The sequence below is a fragment of the Empidonax traillii genome, unplaced genomic scaffold (genome assembly GCF_003031625.1).
Source record: "Empidonax traillii isolate 1590-97213 ecotype Southwest subspecies unplaced genomic scaffold, ASM303162v1 scaffold330:size615109, whole genome shotgun sequence".
In the NCBI taxonomy this organism is placed as follows: Eukaryota; Metazoa; Chordata; class Aves; order Passeriformes; family Tyrannidae; genus Empidonax; species Empidonax traillii.
Window position 1 is genome coordinate 319,464 of NW_020955523.1, and position 19,593 is coordinate 339,056.

The following is a 19,593-nucleotide window of genomic DNA, read 5'->3' on the forward strand; positions in this document are numbered from 1 at the left end:
CATTTAAGATAAAATAGTCATGGGCTGTGTACAAATCAAAATTTGCTTCACCACTTGCATTTCAACTCCTGTCTGGCATGGTTACTAACTTTGTTACCAAGAAAAACTCTATGACTGGATGTATGTTATCCCAAAGTTTGTGTAAAATGAAACTAAATTGTTAGATAAAACTTGTGTTTATTTTATGCAGTGAAGGATGTGGCTGATTTAAGTCACTTTAGGTTGGATTTCTTTAGTAGGCTTGAGCTTTTGTCATGGTTAGCTTTTATTGGAACACCTCTAAATAATGCTATTTGGGGTTGCAGAGCATATGGTGTGTTAATGCTTTCTTTTTATTTTTAGTATGCCAGAACTATCTGTTCCTCCCTACAGCATGAGCTGCTGAGCTGGCTTTCCTTATTCACATTCCTTCCAGTTCATCTGCCTATAAATGTTTTTAGAGTACATCGAATGAGGATGCTAAGATACTGATGTGCTAAGGCATTAACAATAAAAATCAAACATAAAATTTCACGGTGTGTTTGGCCCAAACACATTCCAGTGCCACCACAAAATCAAGCAGCCTCTGTTTTTTAACTAAAATCTTATTTGGAAGCTTTTAATTTAAAATCAACTTTTGTCATGTTTGTTGAGAAAATTTTGGGTACAAAATCTGATTTTTTTTTTTTTTCTGGCAGAATGATTAGTGCTTTGTGGAAAGCAAAGAGCAAAAGTTTACTTTTGACTAGGGCAGGCAGTGTAAAATGTGTTCTCTCAGACTGAGGAGAATCTGAGTGTGTTTTACAAGACATTATGAAATGAAGTAGCCTAAAAGAGGATACAGTTCTTTTCAGTTAGTAATTTATATTTTCTGAAAGGCAGGTGATTTTCACTGGATAATCCTCATTCAAAACAAAACCATTATTTTGGGATGTTGTGGTATAAAGCACTGTATATTTACAAAGCAGCCAAATCTTCTTTCTTTGCCCCAGTGGTTATTGATCTAAAAATACTGACAAACTTACAGTTTTCTGTAGTTCACAAGTTGCAGTTTTTGCAGTAGGCTCCTCAGGATTTTTGAGTGTACTTTAGGAGTAATGCTTGCATTGGTGGAGCCTTGAACTTAAACTGCTGTTAAGCAAGAGTCACAGATCTTGTGATCCCACAGTGGAAAAAAGAAAACAGGTGGTAGGGCTAGATGTAATGGCTCTTTCCATTTTTACCAGTGCTCTGACAGCTTGCCCTAGGAAGCTTTCCCTTTAGAAAAGAGATAAAACAGTAAACAGAACAGTGCCTGTCAGCCTCTGACTCCAGCAATAATTTCTAATCCATAAATTAAGAGTTGGTCCTTTACTTGCTTGTGCAGCAGCAAACCATTTTGTTCTCTGTTAAAAAAAAAAAATCTTTTGTATACGGCATTCTTCTTTCAGTAATACCGTAGTTAAATTTGTGTTGTCTTGCAACGCCTATGTATAACTTTAAAAAAAACCACTTGAGCAAACAGTTGATTCATAGCAATATCTCTGTATCCTTTGCCTGTTCCAGATCAGTATCTAAATAGAACTGCATACACCCACAGTCTTGCATGTAGTAATACTTTTGTAATTAATACCAGCATTTTCTAACACAGTTCCTCTTTCCCCAAGGTAGAAAAAGTTTCAAGGTGAGAATTCAGTATGTGTTTGAGTCAGTATAAGCAGCTTTGTACTAGTAAATGGGCATATTGTTCTCATCAACAGCTGCTCAGGGATGAGCAGAAAGCACAGTGTTACTGGTGCAAACCTAGATTACATCAGGAAAGAAGAAACAGGCAGAACTGACGCTACTTTACATGGATCAGGAAGGCAGATACTAAGGCAGGACCCTTAAACACTCAAATGAGAGTTGCATCCACATTTGGATCTTTGTCAGAATGCTTGGGGAAGTGAGTCCTAAGTATCTGTGCGTAATATGTCATTTCTGGCATGTCAATATCCAAAACTTGGTGCGTTAACCAAATTTTTTTGTAAAAGCATGTCCATATACACCCACCACCACCACCTTTTATATTAATTTCCTCTACGATGAAGCCTTTTCTTCAAACCCTTTGCTAGTGAATAAGTATAGAAATGATGACTTATATGAATTATCTCAAATGAGTAAAAGGTTAGACTCTTGATTCAAATCACACTGATAGTGGGATGACTCAAAATGCCTTTGTCAGATGTCTTTAACCTCTCCAGCTGTCCTGTCAGTGAGGATGATTCAGAAACTGGAGTCCTACAACACTCACTAAATCTGGAAGGCTCAGCTGTTACCATAACTGATTTGGCAGGATAGGCACTGGTGTGTTACTGAGGTGACAGCAGCCTTTCCAGAGTACTGATGCATCTTTCAGAGAAGACAGGAAAGTCTCTTAGTCCTTTGTTTTATTCTACACTGACAGTGAAAACTATTTTTCATGAGAACTGAGCTGACTGTGGGCTGTAGCAAAAAAGTGTTCTTGCTAACTTCTCAGGCTCGCTGTATGGTAAACATTTTGTTCACAGAACCAGTAAGTCTGGTATTTGGGGCAAGGTGCTGAACTTCTAGCACATGCATGGTAGAGGATGCTACTGGTCTCTGATCCCCTCGAGCCTGAAGGGTGTCTGGTCCAGTCAGAAAGATCTCCATTAAGAACTGGGCATTCCCACTGTTTAATGAGAAGATCTAGATGCAGATGAGATGCAGATGAGATGGTCTAGATGCAAACTGTCTTCATGTGTTCAGTCCTGATCTATATCTATCTATCTATATCTATACCTGTGTCACCCATGCTAAGAGGACAGACAAGTTTTTTTAGGGATCCTGGGCAGAAGGATGATGATGCTAAACTGCAGTTACAATTAAAGCTTTATTTTCTAACAGGTTACTATGATTAGTATAGCACAGAATTTATGATTAGAATGGCATAGGATTTCTAGAAGCAAAATCAGTGTAGTCCAGTTTAGAAGTAGCACAATACAGCATTTATAATACACCTAACTTACAAATTCAGCTTTGTGTGCTGTTAGGCTTCCCTCAGGGTCAACAACAGCGCCTGGCTGGTTGGGTGCCTGGGGCCTTCAGAGCTGGCAGGGAAGGGGGGAGTCATGGTCCTGGCACCCAGGAACCTTGAGGCTGGCAAGGAGGGGAAGAGGAAATCTGTTTGGTTTGTCTGCTTGGTTCATAGGACCTTCAGGGCCTGATAATAAGGGAACAGGAACAAATAGATAACGTACTCTGTTACAGAGAGTGGCTGTTTGCTTTACAGAATGGTGTTAGTGATGTAACCACATGACTAGGGGTCAGGAGCAGGGGGGTGTTGCTCTCATATACGTGCTGGTTTTGGTAGCACTGTCCTATGGATGTTAAGTAGAAACAGCCCTCCTCACAGTGAGGATAAAAAAATACTTCATAGAAAGTCATGCTGTACAGACTGTGGTTAGAGCCTGTATATCAGATTTGCAGCCTTCATGCCTTTGAGATTTCCGAAAGAGAGCTCTGCACTTTGTGATCACCTGGCAACTGCATACACAGCAAAAGAAAGTGATTTTTCCCTTTTCAACTAGCCATAGTTACAAACTTATTCCAAAGAAACTCTACAGATCCAACGGCAATTTTTTATCAATATTTCATTTAAAATTTCATTTAAATTTTAGGTCTATAGGCATAACAAAACATATTTTCCTGTTTTGTTGACAGTTACCATGGCTACATGTTAGAGTACATTTGTGTTTTGGTTTTGCTTTTAGCACAGTGTTAAAACTATTACACAAACAATGCTTCCATTTTACTTCCACAGTATCTCCTCCAGGCTTCAATATAGATGCATACAGAAAACAAGATTTAGTTACAGCTATTTTAATTGTTATCTTAAAATACAGCTTTTAAGGCCATAATAATAAAACCTTCAACTGTTTTTGAAGATTTTTTTAGCTAGATTTTGAGTTGTGTGCTGAATAATTTTGAAATTATTTGGTATAATAAATTTAATAAGCCTGAGCTCTGCTTTAGTCAGGATCAGAATAAAATAACCTGCGCTAAAAATTTTCAAAGTCATTAACTAGGGGAGAGTATCTTGACCAACTAAGATTTTTGAAAAGTTAAGCAAACTGGCAAGATAAAAGGGAACAAAATCTGTAAGTGTAAAGGCTTGCTATGGAGAGTTTATGGCATTGGATAAATCTCTTAAGATTAATCTTTCTTCTGCCCTCAGGAACAGCTGCAACTTCCATGGAAGTGGTAGGGCAGGCATGTAAGAAAATAAGAGTATGGCAGCATATCAGTGGTATTTTAAAACTGGGCAAGGCTGCACTCTGTAGAAAATATCCCTTATGTTTTCCACAACTTTATGGTATTTTCTAAAGCCAGCGGAAGAGTTGCTGTGTGTTTGGATTTAATTCTTAATATTTGTTTTCACTGTTGGAAAAAAACTGAAGAAATCTGGTGTAAAAGAAGAAACCTGGTGTAAAACTATTTTTTTTTCCAAGGCCAAAATTATGCTTTGTGTTACCACACACAGTTTACAAGCAGGTTTACCTTCTCCTTCCAGAATACATCCATCCAATAAATATCAAGTACTCAGACATCAGAATAGAAGCTGTGAAAGTCAACTGCTTGTAAGAAAAACTATTCTGCCCGCTATTCTTTTTTTTTTTTTTACAAAAAGAGATTTCTTATAACCCAATGCTATATTTTTTTATTACTTCTTTTTCTTGTTGAGACAAATTTTATTTAGACACTTGTCTATGTTGATAAGGAAAATACTGAGCACTTGGATATGATTTAACCTATGCTTTACCCTGTGACTTACAGTATTTGAAAACGGAATTAACTTGCTTTTATTGTGTTTTACCCCTCTTCATAAATCTTTTGCTGAGAGGAGAGAATCTCAAGGTATAATATGTCCTAACCCCAGCTTCTTAGCTCTTCATGTCCACTGCTAGAATGTTGTTTTGGCTGGGATGATGCAACTGCTTTTGCATCTGAATTACCTGAACTGGATTGTAGAACTGATACAGGCTGAAAGTTTACTATCCTTCAGGTTCTAAGCAATTATTTTGTGGGTGTGTTTTTTAATCCAATTTTTCTTGATCTAATGGTTAGTGCAACATAGTGCAGAAAGTAGAACAGCAGTGAGGGAGAAAAGAATTGAGTAGCACTGGATTGTAGGGGGAGGTAGGGAGTCAGAAATGTTATCAAACTAGAGCTTTTCACATCCTGACCTTGCTTACAGTGTTCCCTCTGCCTGTGAAGGAGTAGCACCTAGCTGAAGAGAAGTTGAGAACAGTAGTTTCTGAACAGCAGCTTTGTTCCTCCTGGAGGAAAAATATTTTTATGTTTACGGAAGTTCTTCAGTAATATAACTAGTAAATCTGCAAGAGGAATGTCCTACTCATTCTCTATGTGTGTAACTGGCTTGGTAATACAAGAATTTAGTATACAGCTTTAGAGTACAGCTTCTGGTTCACAATATTTGTCAGCAATGCCACACTTGTATCAGAAATAGTGTGGCCAGCAGGACCAAGGCAGTGATTGTCCCTCTGTACTTGGCACTGGTTAGGCCACACCTCGAGTCCTGTATCCAGTTTTGGGCCCCTCACTACAAGAAAGACATTGAGGTGCTGGAGTGTGTCCAGAGAAGAGCAACAAAACTGGTGAAGGGTCTGAAGCACAAGTCTTGTGAGGAGCAGCTGAGGGAGCTGAAGTTGGTTTTTTTGCCTGCAGAAAAGGAGGCTCGGGGGGACCTTATCACTCTGTACAACTACCTGAAAGAAGGTTGTAGTGAGATGTGTCAGTCTCTTCTGCCAAGTAACAAGAAGTGGGACAAGGGGAAAGGGCCTCAAGTTGCATGAGGGGAGGTTTAGATTGGATATTAGGAAAAATTTCTTGACTGAAAGTATGGTTAAACATTGGAACAGGCTGCCCAGGAAAGTGGTGGAGTCACCATCCCTGGAGACATATAAGAGATATGCAGATGTGGTGCTTAGGGGCATGGTTTAATGCAGCACTTGGCAGTATTAGGTTGATGGCAGGGCTTGATGCTCTTAAAGGTCTTTTCCAACCAAAATGATTCTGTGATTTTCTAATACAGGGCACCATAGCCTGAAACTTGTACCCCAGCACTGAATGACAGACTTTAATGATGAGTATGGAAATTAAATAAATATTTCTTTATAATGTCCCTAAAAGAGGTATTGTTGGGCTATGATTATAGCTCTTATCTAGAGTAGGGGAGAGGAGGAAGTGACACAGTGCTGAAACTCCATTAAAGTTTCAGGATAAGACACTAAATATGTGCAAACCACTGACAGAATCTGCCAGAACTGTGAAGTCTAGGTCCTCTTTCTGTCTTGAGTTCTTACATCTGTATAATACAGAAGACTACCAGTTGTAGCTTTTTTTTAACATATGTTCTCAACTTAATGGTCAATTTGTGTGGGAAAGAATAAGCAGCCTAGCAAGGAAGAAAACATTGATGCAAATTCAATAATGACTTGATTACACTGCACTAACTTAACAAAGGTGATGACAGCTGTGATTGCAGTTTCAGCACAGATAGCATTTCAGTCACCAGCTGTCCACTCAACTGTGGTGTGTCTGTTACAGCAGTAGCTTTAACCAAAATGGGAAGGAAATAGAAGAATCCTGTGGAAACTATGGCAAATCATTGCTTTTTCTAATATCTCTTACAATACAGGAAAACTAGTTATTTGGGCCATGTATCTGGAAATCAAGTAATTTCTTTTTTTCCTCTATAAAACCTTGTAGAAGTCTGAACAAACAATGAACAACAGTGGATTAGACACAGACGTGGAATATTACAGTTCCACCTGTTCAGATTCAGGTAAATTAGATTGAGATTAACCAGATTTATTTATTTTGTTTTCGGTCTGGGGGTCTTCAGGTTAAATAGGTTGAAGACAGTTGTTAAATGGCCATTAGCATGGGGAAAGATTCGACATGACAGACTCCACAACCATGAAGCAAGTGTTTTTTGTCCATTCAAATCATATCTCTGAATGACCCTGAGAAGCAGACTAAGCTAATATAATTTATCCTTCAAAATAGCCTTAATTTTAAAATTTAAAAGAACATTGTTACTTTTACGTGTCAAATATATGGTTAAAGTTGCTACTGGTACTTTGCAAAGAATTTCTACTGTGCTCTTGATAAGAGTAAACCAATGTAAGGAATCTTCTTTTTTGAAAAAAGCTTTGCCAGCCTCTGGAATTGAGCTGACAGAACAGTTATTTTATGGCAGTCCTCATCACTGGAATTCAAAATACCATGGAATGGAGGCCTTAGAGTAACTAAATCATGTATGTAGGATGTAGTTGCTAAATTAGCTTCAGGTAAGATAAAAGCTCCTTTTCACGCTTCACTCTGATCTATGAGCCCTTTATTGCCACAATGTTCATAACATTTATGTTATGAAATCCTACTTGAATACAGCAGTCTTGAGAAAATTGTGCTGAGTTTTTTGCATCTACTTTTAATTGTGGAAGGAAGCAGTGTTAAGTTCGGATGAACAAATGAGCTCATCTACTAAGGATTTTTTTTCTTATCATAGAACTTTTTTTCCATAATTTCCATAATTTTTCATAATTATCAACACACGGCCACAGCAAACTGCTCACAGCAAACTACTGTCAGGCAGTTTGCCCATCCTTCCCTTTTATTTCAAATCTACTATCTTTTCAGAAGCTTCAATAAAAAGTTTAACTTTGCAGAAAGCCCTCAAAATCAAATAGCCTGGCCTGAACTCATTGTTAACACATTAAGAAATGTGTTTAAACTCAGATATTATTTTTTGTCTCCTTTTTAAATGTCGGGGAGTTTATGGCTTCAAATCTGGAATTTTTTAAGACACTGATTAATTAAATACTATCTTAGCTAAACAATGTCTTGTTTAAATATACCCTTTCCAAGTTTGTAACTCTTTTCCTCTTAGTGTGAGAAAATTTTCCTGACAGTATGAGAAAACAGTATTTTGAGAGTCACAGAGTGTTTTCATGGAGTATAGAAGACCTTGCCTAATTGGGAAAAGCCTGAATCAAGTAATCATCATACATAAGCAAATAAGAAATGGATACCACTTCCATGCCATCTCCATATCTTGAAGGGATAGTAGTAAATATGAATGTAGGTCTTCCTACATTCTGTTGATTGTGAATGAAAGTCAGCTTCAGTTATTAGAGCTTAATTTTAAATACACTGCAGGGAACAGTTATCACAACTTAATTTTAGAACTTGCCGTCAGCCTTTATTGTATCATTGTCTGTTGGACAGCCAGTGTGCTGACTGTGCCATCTGTTTTCCCTGTAGGGCATGCAGGGAAAATTAATAACTTATCCAAAACACTGAACCGTACTTGAATCAGATGCACAAGAATGGCATAAAACTAACTGAAAGGATATTAGTTTTGGAAGAGTAATCTCTATAGAAGCTCTCTGAAATGTCATCTACCTTGCCTGCTCTAGCCAGTTTCATCGTGATTACTGACATCTCAGACCACCTCTGGTTCAAGGAGGATTAATTTAAACCTAGGCCTCTTGGGGCCACTTTTGATTCAAGTTGATTCTAGTACGTGCAGAGCTGGAAGTTCTAGGAACACTTTCAATTATTTAAATGGTGCAATAATTTTTTTAAAGGTGGAAGGCTTGCATCAAATTTTGCTGTGAAGTACTGTGCACAGTGTTTGATATTGCAGACATAACAGGATGGTCTACTTGTGGCTGCCTGTGCTTGTTCCAGGGGCAACATGCTTTCATGGGGATCAATATAGACAAATCAATAAAGATAACCTTCAAATGACAGCTTTTCAGGTCAGGACAAATAGCAGTCACAAAAAGAAGAGAGTGCTGCCTTGAAATCTGTCACCCTACCTTTGGCTGCCCTGTAACTTTTAGTTGCTTCTTTTGCATCTTGCTGTTTGTCTTAAAGAAAATCTGTAGACTGGTACCCCTTGGGGAGTTGACTCAAGCTTTACTCAGGGTCTGTTGCAACTGCAGTTCACACAGATTGCATGTCAGCCTAATCAGAGCCAAGCAACGGCTTGTAAGAAAAGTGGAGCTCTTGACCCTTGCTGTATATTCCACTGTGGTGAAAGAAAATACGAAGTCTGAGAAGACAGGTTAAGTTCATATAAGAGAAGTATTGTTCCATTAGGGCTGTTTTGGGACCTCTGTTTGTAAATGTACTGTGGAACATCCCTCATCCAAAATTGTTTTTTTCTTAAGCCACATCAAAACTGGACTCTCAGTGGAAAAAGCTCCTATAAAAGAGTATGGGACTGCTGTGGGACTGCCTGCTGCTCGAGCACGACAGGTGGTTGTGATTCTAGGCATATGGGATCTCAAACTTTTTTCTCTTGGTTTCCTGACCAGATTTGAGGTGCTGCTAACTGCACGGCCTCTCTGTAAGCTGTAAGAAAAAGTGCTGGAAATCAGATATTCCCTGTTGGCAGAGCTCTTTTAGTCCCTAAGCATTAGGTCTTAGTTGGAACTCCTGCATGTGGGGGAACTGTGGGTCCAAGAGAGGGGGAACGCGCCTGGGGAAGAACAAGATCTCCTGGGTTCAAGGAGTTAGTCAAGAGATATGAGATCTGGTTTTTTTCTGAGTTCCAACATCTCACAATACCCAAAAAGTTTTATAGTGCTATGTTTTTCTGGGGAGGAGAGGGTGAGAACTGCATCCTGAAAGATTTAAATAGCTTGACCTGTCTCAGAGCTGATAATTACCAGATTTCTGCAAGCTAAATGGAGGACAATTTTACTGCAGAGTGGAAAAACATGATAGCACTGCTCATGAAAATACTGGAAAGTCAAATAGCCTCAGGCTAAAAACTGCTGAGTTCTACATTGGCTGGCTTGTAAAATAGTAAAACAAGAAGCTTTAAGAACACGGACAAGCAATTACCTTGTGCTCAGACCTTGCATGATAAAAAAAACTAACAGAAAGGTTACTTGAATTGTACATTGCTAACATTTTATGGTAAGTACTAAGTTAATAACTTCCAGTTCTTAAGCCTTAAGGCTTCACAAGAAAATTTTTTTCCTAAACTGAGGTTTAGGAAGAAAGGTTAAAAGACTCCCCTCAACTGTAAGATGCTGGAAATCAAGTTTCACAGTGTTCTTTCTTAACAAGGTGATACTCAGTGCACTAATGCAAAAAAAAATGAGTGCATTGTTCCAATTCTGTCTGAACAGAAGACATCAATATAGTGGTATACCCTTTGAAATAATTAAACACTTATAAGCACAATTTGTCCAACAATATGTCAACTATTCTCAAATGGATGTTGTAAACAAGAAATATAAGACAGAGAGCAATTCTGTGTCCAGATTAGATTATAACCATGTTATGTCTGCTTATCTAGCAGTTGGATCTAGATATATGGAATCTGGTAGGAGCTTGCTGCACGCAAGTCAGGATGAAAATTATTTGGAAAATTACTATAAACTTTTGTTTAAATTTAAAGGCATTCTTTTAAGTTTTATCATTCCAAATACTGACCCTGGAAAGCTAAGCCATAAATTTAGGAACTGTGACTTCTCTCAGAACAATCTAGTGAATGTCAGTCAACAAGTTTGTTACAGGCTCTTGTAGCCTGCTAATGCTGGGAGAAAAGGGAAGCAGTGTGATATACAGCTTAAAACAGAAATACCGAAATTAATTCTCCTGCTGGCTACCATGCTAAAGCTTCTCATTTACGCTCCCTATGCCATTGCGCTTTATTTTCACTGCAAACTGAAGTGAATCAAGCTGACCATGATTCATTTGAGACTTTTCCGAGAACTCTCAACAAAGTAAGACATCAGTAACACCGTCAGTCGATGAGGGCTTGTTGTGAAAATACTAGTTTTAGTTCCATAGAACAATTTCTTAAAACTTATTTGCAGTTAAGAAATTAATTTTACTGTGGTTTATCATTCATTAGGCTGTTTTCCTAAATATACCCTTTTGATTCAAACTGGTTTTCTTTCAGAGGCTCTGCAGCCAGTTGGTCTGAAGTCTAATAAAGTTGCCTAGGAGAGGGATCTACTTAGGGCCTGCCTGAGTGGTTTGGGGTTTCTTTTTAGTTGGCTTGGATGCTCCTGTTGCGCATATGCTTAAACATTATGAGGTCGTGTACAGCACGATGTTCCGTGCCCTGTGTGCTTATGTTTTTCAGCTGACAAGTTTTTTCTTCACCTTTCTCCTGGGCCCGTCTGAAGCCCCACACTGCGATAAGTCCCCAAGAAGGGCACGCTGTGGGCACCTGCGAGCCGCTCCCCGCGGCGGGAACCGCACACTTCCCTCACCCTCCCGCCTCCCTCACCCGCCCCCGAGCCACGCGCGCGCCGCCCGGTCAGAACGTGCAGCAGCGCCGCGTGGCCCCGCCCCCCGGGGCGAGGCGCGCCCCGATTGGCCCCGTCCCGCCCGTGCCGGCGCTGTTGTGACACGTGAGGGCGGCGCACGTGGGGGCGTTATGTAAAGGGCAGGGGAAGGGGCGGGGCCGGCGCGCACGCGCGCGTGCAGCGGGGCCGGCGCGCACGCGGGGTCCGCGCGAGGGGCGGGGCCCGGCACGCTGCGCGCACCCCCCGGGCAGAGGCCCCGCCGGCACCGCCAGAGCCACAATGAAGCAGCAGCAGCAGGCGCAGCCCCAGGCTCCGGCTCCGGCTCCGGTCCCGGTGTTGGCCCCGGCCCCGGCCCCGCAGCCCCCACAGCAGCCACCGCCCTTCGCCGGCCCGGGGGTCCCAGCCTTCCTCAGCAAGCTATGGGCTCTGCTGGGCGAGACCCCCAGCAACAACCTCATCACCTGGAGCCAGGTCGGCCAACCCCCCCCCCCCCCCCCCCTTCCCGCCCGCGTGTGGCGGGAGCCCCCCTCCCCCTCGTCACCCTCCGCTTTTCCCCGGCGGTGCCCAGCGGGCACCAGGCCCTGCTGGGTGTCGCGGGCCTCGGTGTGTGCGGGGGGAGGGCGGCGAGCCAGGGCACGGCCGCATGGCTTGGTCGGGCCCCTCTCGGGCCAGGCCGGGCTGCGTCTTGGCCTTGCCTTACCTGGGGAGAGGGAGCGCCGGTGGCCGCTCCGGGGGCGCGTCCCCAGCTGCTGCTGAGGGGGAGCCGCTCGTTCGCCGGCCCCGGCTGAGCAGGCAGGGACTTATCCGGGGGCGCCCCGCGGCTCGGTGGGGAGGGCAGGGGCCCGGCAGCGGGGGGGGGGGTCTGCCGTGCGCTGTGTTTATGGTGCCATGGTGCGGGTAGCGCGGGGCTGCGGGGGTGTCTCCCGCTGCGGGGCCGTGGGTGCGTCAGTAGCGGGGTGAGCTGGGGAGGATAGGGAGAGCGGGGTGTGCCGGCCTGCTTGCTGTTTGTTCCCCCGTCAGTCGCCGACGGCCTCCAGAGGGGCCGGTCCCCGCGGGGACGGCGGTGAGCGGCCACGTGGGGGGCGGGCCGGGGCTTCCCAGTCTCGGTTTCTACCTGCTGGAGCGGCGGGAAGAGGGTGGGCCGCGGGGAAAGTCTGCTTGGGCACCATCTTCTTACACCTTCTTACAGTGTAACGAAGGGCTGGCGAGTTGCTGCAGTTAACATCATTAACTCTTATGCTAAATGCTAAGCGCGTATTTTAATAATAACTATTTCATTTTTCTCTACATCCTCTCTTCAAGAAAATCCTGTTCTCAAACTGTGTCAACGTCTTCAAGTGGTGTTGAGATAAACTCAACTGAGAGCTGCTGTTTTGAGTGCTCGAGGAATGATAAAACGTCTTACACATTTTACTGATAATGATTTACTAGTAACTTCAGCCAAAACTTCCTAAAGGGGGTAGCAGGAGGCCTCAATAGATTATGATAGCTTTCTTTTTGGAAGAGGGGTAATAAGGGCTACATAAAGATTGATGTTATCTACCTTAAGATGTGTTATTTTTGGTACCTTACGCTTTTAATGAAGACATTCCAAAGTCATTGCTCATGTTAACTTGAGTAAACACACCAAGACTATTAGGTATCCTTGCTTTATTTTCTTAATTAACAGTAAAGGCTACTTGTTTGAAATTCTGCGAGGCTGTTTCTAGGGGGAAGGTCCACTAATAACAGTTGATGTTGTTGGCAACGAGCAGTTCTTGTGAGAGTGAAGTATTGAGGCTGCTTTAAAAAGTGCACTATGTCGATATTATAGGGTACAAAAAGTGTACCAAACGTAACAAGGGAGAGTGCAGTTACTATAGTATTTCACTTTCCTCCTATACAAATCTGTATTCTTACACTGTAAGGCTAAACACCATCTGAAACCAAAGAGCCAAATTTTGTCTCACTGCATACATATCTTAGTGAAGCCACAGTACGTATTGTCCATGGAAATACGGGTCAGGAATACCAAATGAAGCACTTCGAAGACTACTGTGTGCTGCAGTCGTTGGCACTAGGAGTTGAAAATCATGTTGAGCTGTTGGTGATGCTTACAGGCCTTAGTGTCTGTACAGCTTTGCTGTAAATGACTGTCGGGGCAACAAGAGCTAGTAGATCTGTTTCTCAGATTTTCCTGTCTTAAGCCTGGACAATGTCAAAGGGACAAAGTGAGGCACCACATGGAGGTTGTCATTTGAGCACCTCTGGTTGGTGAGTTTCACACAGCATTGGCTGAAATAGTCAATCTTTCCGCTGGTTCTTTCTCAGCAGGAGGTAGGCAGGCATTACTCGAAGTTTTCATCTTCCTATCTTCCTACCTTCCTCTCAGTGTTAAACACCTAACTCATCCAGTGGAGATCATTTATATAGTCCTGTTCCTGATGGTCCTGGTTTGTCAGGAACAAGCTGTTGTGGTTTAACGCCAGCTGGCAACTAAGTACAACACAGCCCTTTGCTCCTGTTTCCCCACCCTGGTTAAAAACATTAAAACCTGTGGGTTGAGATAAGAACCGTTTAATAATTGAAACAAACTAATTTATAATATGCATAATACAATAATACACTTTTAATATATAATAGTAATAAAAAGGAGAGAGAGAGAACATCTAAGAAAAACAAAAGGATGTGCAATACAATTGCTCACCTCTTGCTGGGCCAATACTCAGTTCATCCGGGAACGGCAGTTTGCCCCCCTTCTGGGTAACTCCCCCAGTTTATATACTGGAGATGATGTTCTGTGGTATGGAATATCCCTTTGCCCACTGTGCGTCAGCTGTCCTGGTGTGGTACTGCACACCCCCCCTGCTGTGTTCCCTCCCAGCTTCTTGTGCACCTGCTCACTGGCAGAGCTCAGGAAGCTGAAAAGTCCTTGACTTAGGGTAAGCACTGCCTAGCTACAACTAAAACATCAGAGAATAATGTTGTTATTGACATTATTCTCCTGCTGAATCCAAAACTCAACACTGTGCCTGCTACTAAGAAAAAATTAATTCTATCCCTACTGAAACCAGGACACAAGCTCTTGGATAAGGATCTTCACATGGTCTTATGGATGGTTCTCTAAGCTTCTTGTGATCATAGAGCAGCTGCCATTTGAGGACAAGAAAAACATGACTCATTGAGCTAAAGGGTCTCTAAGAAGACAGAGTACCAGTGTTGACATTTGTTAAAGACGATAGACTTTTCATTAAATACAGGATGAGAGTACTGTGAGTGTACAGACACCTAAAGCTTTTAGAAGTAGATAATTTGCATTTTGCCAGTTATTTGCCCTGTAGTTTGTGGGGTGCAGTCATTGAAGAACAAAGAGCTGATCCTTCTATTTTAGTCAAAGCCTGTGGATTAAATAAAAGATCAGTCCTCCTTCACAACTGGCATTCCAGAAGGGGTATGGTGCCTAGGGTAGTTACCTTTTTGGTAACTCCAAAACCTAGTGGACATACTCAGCTCTTTGACAGCTCCATCTGCTCTACAAGTCCTATCAAACTAATCATGCTTTTATAGTGGAAAGCAGATGGGGCTTTCAGCTGGTTGTTAATGTTTTTTCCTTGCTCAGGCTCTTTGTTAGATTTCTTTCTGAACAAGAGTTCAGAATGATGTACAAAATTGATAGTATTGTCCTGTAGTAAACTGTGATTATTGTTGGGAAACAATTGATTAATTTTTTAGGAAGCAAAAAGTAACAATAGAGATGTTTCTCTTCAGATACAGATAATGATGTAAATTGATAGTACTCAGTTGCTTTTTGTTTTGGAAAGTTGTAGGCAAGCAAATCAGTAATGTACTGCATGCACAGAGGAAACATTCTTATCTGGTGATTAATTCTAAAAGCCCAGTGTGTTTTCTGGTATGGTTTTTAAGTAGCTTAATGTGTGTCTCTCATTTTAGAATGGCAAGAGTTTCTTGGTGTTGGATGAGCAGAGATTCGCAAAAGAGATTCTTCCCAAGTACTTCAAGCACAACAACATGGCAAGCTTTGTCAGACAGCTTAACATGTGTAAGTTCCTGAATTTTTGCATTCTAGCATAGCTCTAGATCCTGTACATGTTTAGTTATAATTTCCTTTGAGCAGTGGCCCTGTGTTCTCTGCAACTAGAATACTGGTTTATCCTCGAAGTTATTAATAGGATAGTTGGGACAGCATATTTTAAATTTCTTAATGTGTATTTTGAAGTTTTGTTTTTCTTTTTTTTAAAGATGGCTTCCGAAAAGTTGTCCATGTTGATTCTGGGATTGTCAAACTGGAGCGAGATGGTCCAGTAGAATTTCGGCACGCGTATTTTAGGCAGGGCCGGGAGGACTTGTTGGAACACATTAAAAGGAAGGTTAGTGAAAACTTAGTATGTAGAAAAAACTGTATTGCTAAGTGTTGATGAATAGCAAAGTTCATGACAAGTTTAACTGCAGGATTAAGAGTGCAGATAAGTTTGGAGTTTATGGAAGCAAACTGCACTGCCTTCATTTATGTCTTAATCCCGTTTAAACATATTTTGGGGGATCTGATTATATTTAACCTACTTTGCTATCACTATAGTAAGTTTCACTGGTGGCAAAAATGAGTGAGTTAGGTAAATAGGACAATTTTCAAGAGAGTATTAAAAGTACAGAACATGCTTTGACTTTACCTAATCAGTAATAGAAGAAACTGCTTGTTTATGTAGCTTGTTTCAGAATGAAGCTACTGTAAGCATTAAACTTTCCACCAAAGAGAATGAGGGCAAACCTACAAACGTACTAAATATGACTCTGAAACGTGCTCTGCTGTTACTGTGAGTCAGGTGAATATAGATATCAAGTCGAAATATGGCAAATTAAACTCTGGTAAGAGGGTGGGTGTCATGGTTTAAGCCCAGTCAGCAATTCGGACCTACAGAGCTGCTTGGTCACCGCCCCCATGTAAGAATGTGGGAGTGAATTAGGAGAGTAGAAGTGAGAAGACTCATGGGTTGAGATAAAGGCAGTTCAGTAAGTAAAGCAAGAGCCACACGCAAGCAAAGCAAAACAAGGAATTCATTTACCACCTCCCATGGGCAGGCAGGTGTTCAGCTATCCCCAGGAAAGCAGGGCTCCATCATGCGTAACAGATACATTTGTCTTCACAAATGCTGTCAATTCGAACACCCCCCCCCTTCCTTCTTTATCCTCCAGTTTTATATAAGCAGCATGATGCCATGTGGTATGGAGTATCCCTTTGGTCAGCTGGGGAGAATTGTCCCAGCCATGTGTGTGCCCTCCCAGTTTCCTGTGCAGCCCCAGCCAACTCGCTGTTGCAATGGGGTGAGAAGCAGAAAAGGCCTTGACTCTGTATAAGCACTGCTCAGTGGTAAACAAAAAACAGCTCTGTTTTGCCTACGATGCAACACAGCAGCATGAATCCAAAACACAGCCCCATATTAGCTACTATGAAGAAAATTAACTCTACCCTAGCTAAAATCAGCACAGAGTGATGTACTTATTAACACCAGGTTATTGTGAAGCAGTTATGATGAAGTAGAGCACTTGGGAGAGTGCCTGAAGAATCTGAATGTACACAAATGTTTGTAACAACAAAAGCTAATGTGATGACAGCTGTGTTTCTGATTTGGGGTTTTTTTGATGCTTGGTTTATTGTTAACTTAAGTGCATAGTTTGTCAATGCTAGTAAGAAAATATATGTGCTCACCGAAGTAGAATATTAGTTAAGTATGAGTAAAGGGAAGTGGTGTTTCTGGATTCTAATCTTTTAAAGGCTTCATCTTCGAGACCTGAAGAAAACAAGATACGTCAGGAAGATCTCTCCAAAATAATTTGTAGTGCTCAAAAGGTGCAAATTAAACAAACGACTATTGAATCTCAGTTGTCTCTTTTGAAGAGGTAAGTTGCTGCATCAGTAACTGATCCCTAATGCTGAGTAATTCTGATACTAGATATTGGACAAAGATCTAATTTTAGGTGTCTCTTGATTTCTCATTACCTAGATTCAATATTGCTTTAGAAACATAAATTTCAATAGAAAAATGGCATTAAAAATTAAGTATTCTCATATTGTTAAAAGTAATAGGCAATGTTGGTGTTTCCGGAACTGTCTAGTAGTGGGCAATTAAATAATACTTTTAGATCCATAATGCTGCTGAGGCTGAATATTCAGATCAGCTCTTGGCATAAAGTATGCTGGTTTACATCTTCAAGTTTGAAGTAGTTGCTGTATTTAGTTTGAGGCAGAGTTTGGTTTGTGCAAAGTGCATATAATACAGCAGTTAATGTCTTCGGTCATTGATTTTTGTTTTCCTATTGTTGTCTTTGTTCCCCCACTGCTTGAAATTGCAGAAGAGTTAATGCCTAGGAAAACGTGTTTAGAAATCTAGTTTGGAAATTCATTTGTTACATCAGTTACAGAGGAACAGAATCTAAAATGCAAATATAAATAGAGTATTTTTAGAATTGCATTATTACCTACTTAGTAATTATAATTTATTCTCAACAGTGAGAAAGATGCATGTTACAAATTGCTTAATCCTTTAGAGTATGTAGATATAAACAAGATAAATGACAGTAAGCTGTGAGTCACATCACCTGAATAGGAACTGTTTCAGGATACCCTGACTGACATTAAGAAAGTAAGTGATGGTGTACCTCTGTGACAGAGATCACTGGTTAGTTAAAGTTTTAAGAAGTAAATTCGGTCATTTATAGTCTTCAGTTCTAGTTATTTGAGGGGTAGAATATTCAGAGGCAAACTTACTTTGCCTAGGAAGAATCTTTGTTAGAATCTGGCCAGTCTAGAGTAAAAGTGCTCATATATGCCCTTTGCAAATCCTAGACAAATTAGGGTTGAAATAACTTCAGAAGGCCTCAGGTCCAAACCCCTGAGAGTTTGTAGAGATGAAAACTTAAAATGGTTGTCTTTGACATCCATGATTTTGTCCCATCAGTTTAAAATAATTGAGATATAAACTGGGCTAAATCAGAAGACCTCATCCTCCAAAACATGTTAATAAAACTAGTGAGAAAATTTAGAATCCCTAACTTCAGTTGTTAAATTTGTAACTTGTTAAATTTGGAACTGTACTCCTAAATTGTATGTTGGACATATGTTGGACATAGAAGCATTTGAGGAGTAATACCCTGCATCACACTGCACGTGAACAGCTGTTTCTGAAAACTTAGCTTAAGGTTTCCTAAAAACTGAACACCAGTGGAGTTTGTTTCTCTGTGTTGAAAATTAAACTGCAAAAGACAGGAGGGTGGTGTGTTGTCTTTTCTTATTCCTTGAAGCTTTTGATATTTATTATCTGCCTCTTAATATGCAAGATGCTGTTGGAAACAAACTTCTTGTGTTTTCAATAGCACGGGCAGTTTTTACTCTGTCTCAGTAACTGGCCTCCTGTGAGTACTGGAACAGCTAAGGTTTGTAGAAGTGCAGTGTTTCATGAAAACTGTCATCTCTGACAAGCTCTGTTAGATTTTAGCACCTAACATGCCCCTTTACTGGAGCTAATAGAGGCAACTGTTTGAATGGCTACAGCTTTGTGTGACTTGAGAGCTTGTTCTGTACACACAAGAGAAGCATGTACAGAATCATGCTTTCAAGGCAGATGGGCAGTTGCTGACAGGTAGCTTGCACCTAGCAGGAGGTGTGTGAGGGAGGACAAGCAGGCTGGATGGAGGTGAAGAACTCTGTTTTTTAGTGGTGAGAGGAAACTGCGTTCTTATGCTGTCCTTTGCTGCCAGAAACCAACTGCATGCTTGATTTTTTTTTTTTAAATTTAATTTCTAGAAGGAAGACAACAAGATAACTTTGTTTTTACAGGAAAGGAAACAAAATGGTTAATTTCTAAATGCTGATAGTAATTTTTAAATTTAGATTGTATAGCTAATAAATTTGAGAATATTTTGTTTCTTCCATTTTAAAAGGGCTGGAAATTCTCTGCAGGCCATTGGTTGTCTTTGGGTCTCCATTTTATAATTACTTTCCAAGGATCTGACTCTATGACACTCCCACCCCACACCCCAATCTGAAAACATATTTTGAAGAGCTTTAGTGAGGCCAATGAATCTTTAACAAAATTTAATATAAATGTTTTATAACTTAATTTTATTTTGACTTTTAAATCATCATTTTTAAACAGAGAGAATGAATCCCTCTGGAGGGAAGTGTCAGAACTGAGAGCAAAACACTTGCAACAACAGCAAGTTATTCGAAAGGTAAGGCTTCATTCAAGTGTTGTACGTGCATAAGGGAGTGCTCAGT

General features: G+C 40.9%; 1 protein-coding gene across 1 annotated transcript in view; it reads left to right on the forward strand.

Moving 5' to 3' along the window:
• The first annotated feature begins 11,563 nt into the window (after nt 1-11,563).
• HSF2 (heat shock transcription factor 2) overlaps nt 11,564-19,593 on the forward strand; it is an 18,727-nt gene continuing 10,697 nt past the window's right edge. The window contains 5 exon segments of the mRNA XM_027891786.1: nt 11,564-11,792; nt 15,252-15,360; nt 15,561-15,688; nt 17,092-17,216; nt 19,472-19,584. Coding sequence (XP_027747587.1) covers nt 11,601-11,792; nt 15,252-15,360; nt 15,561-15,688; nt 17,092-17,216; nt 19,472-19,584 — 667 coding nt within the window. The 5' untranslated portion in view covers nt 11,564-11,600.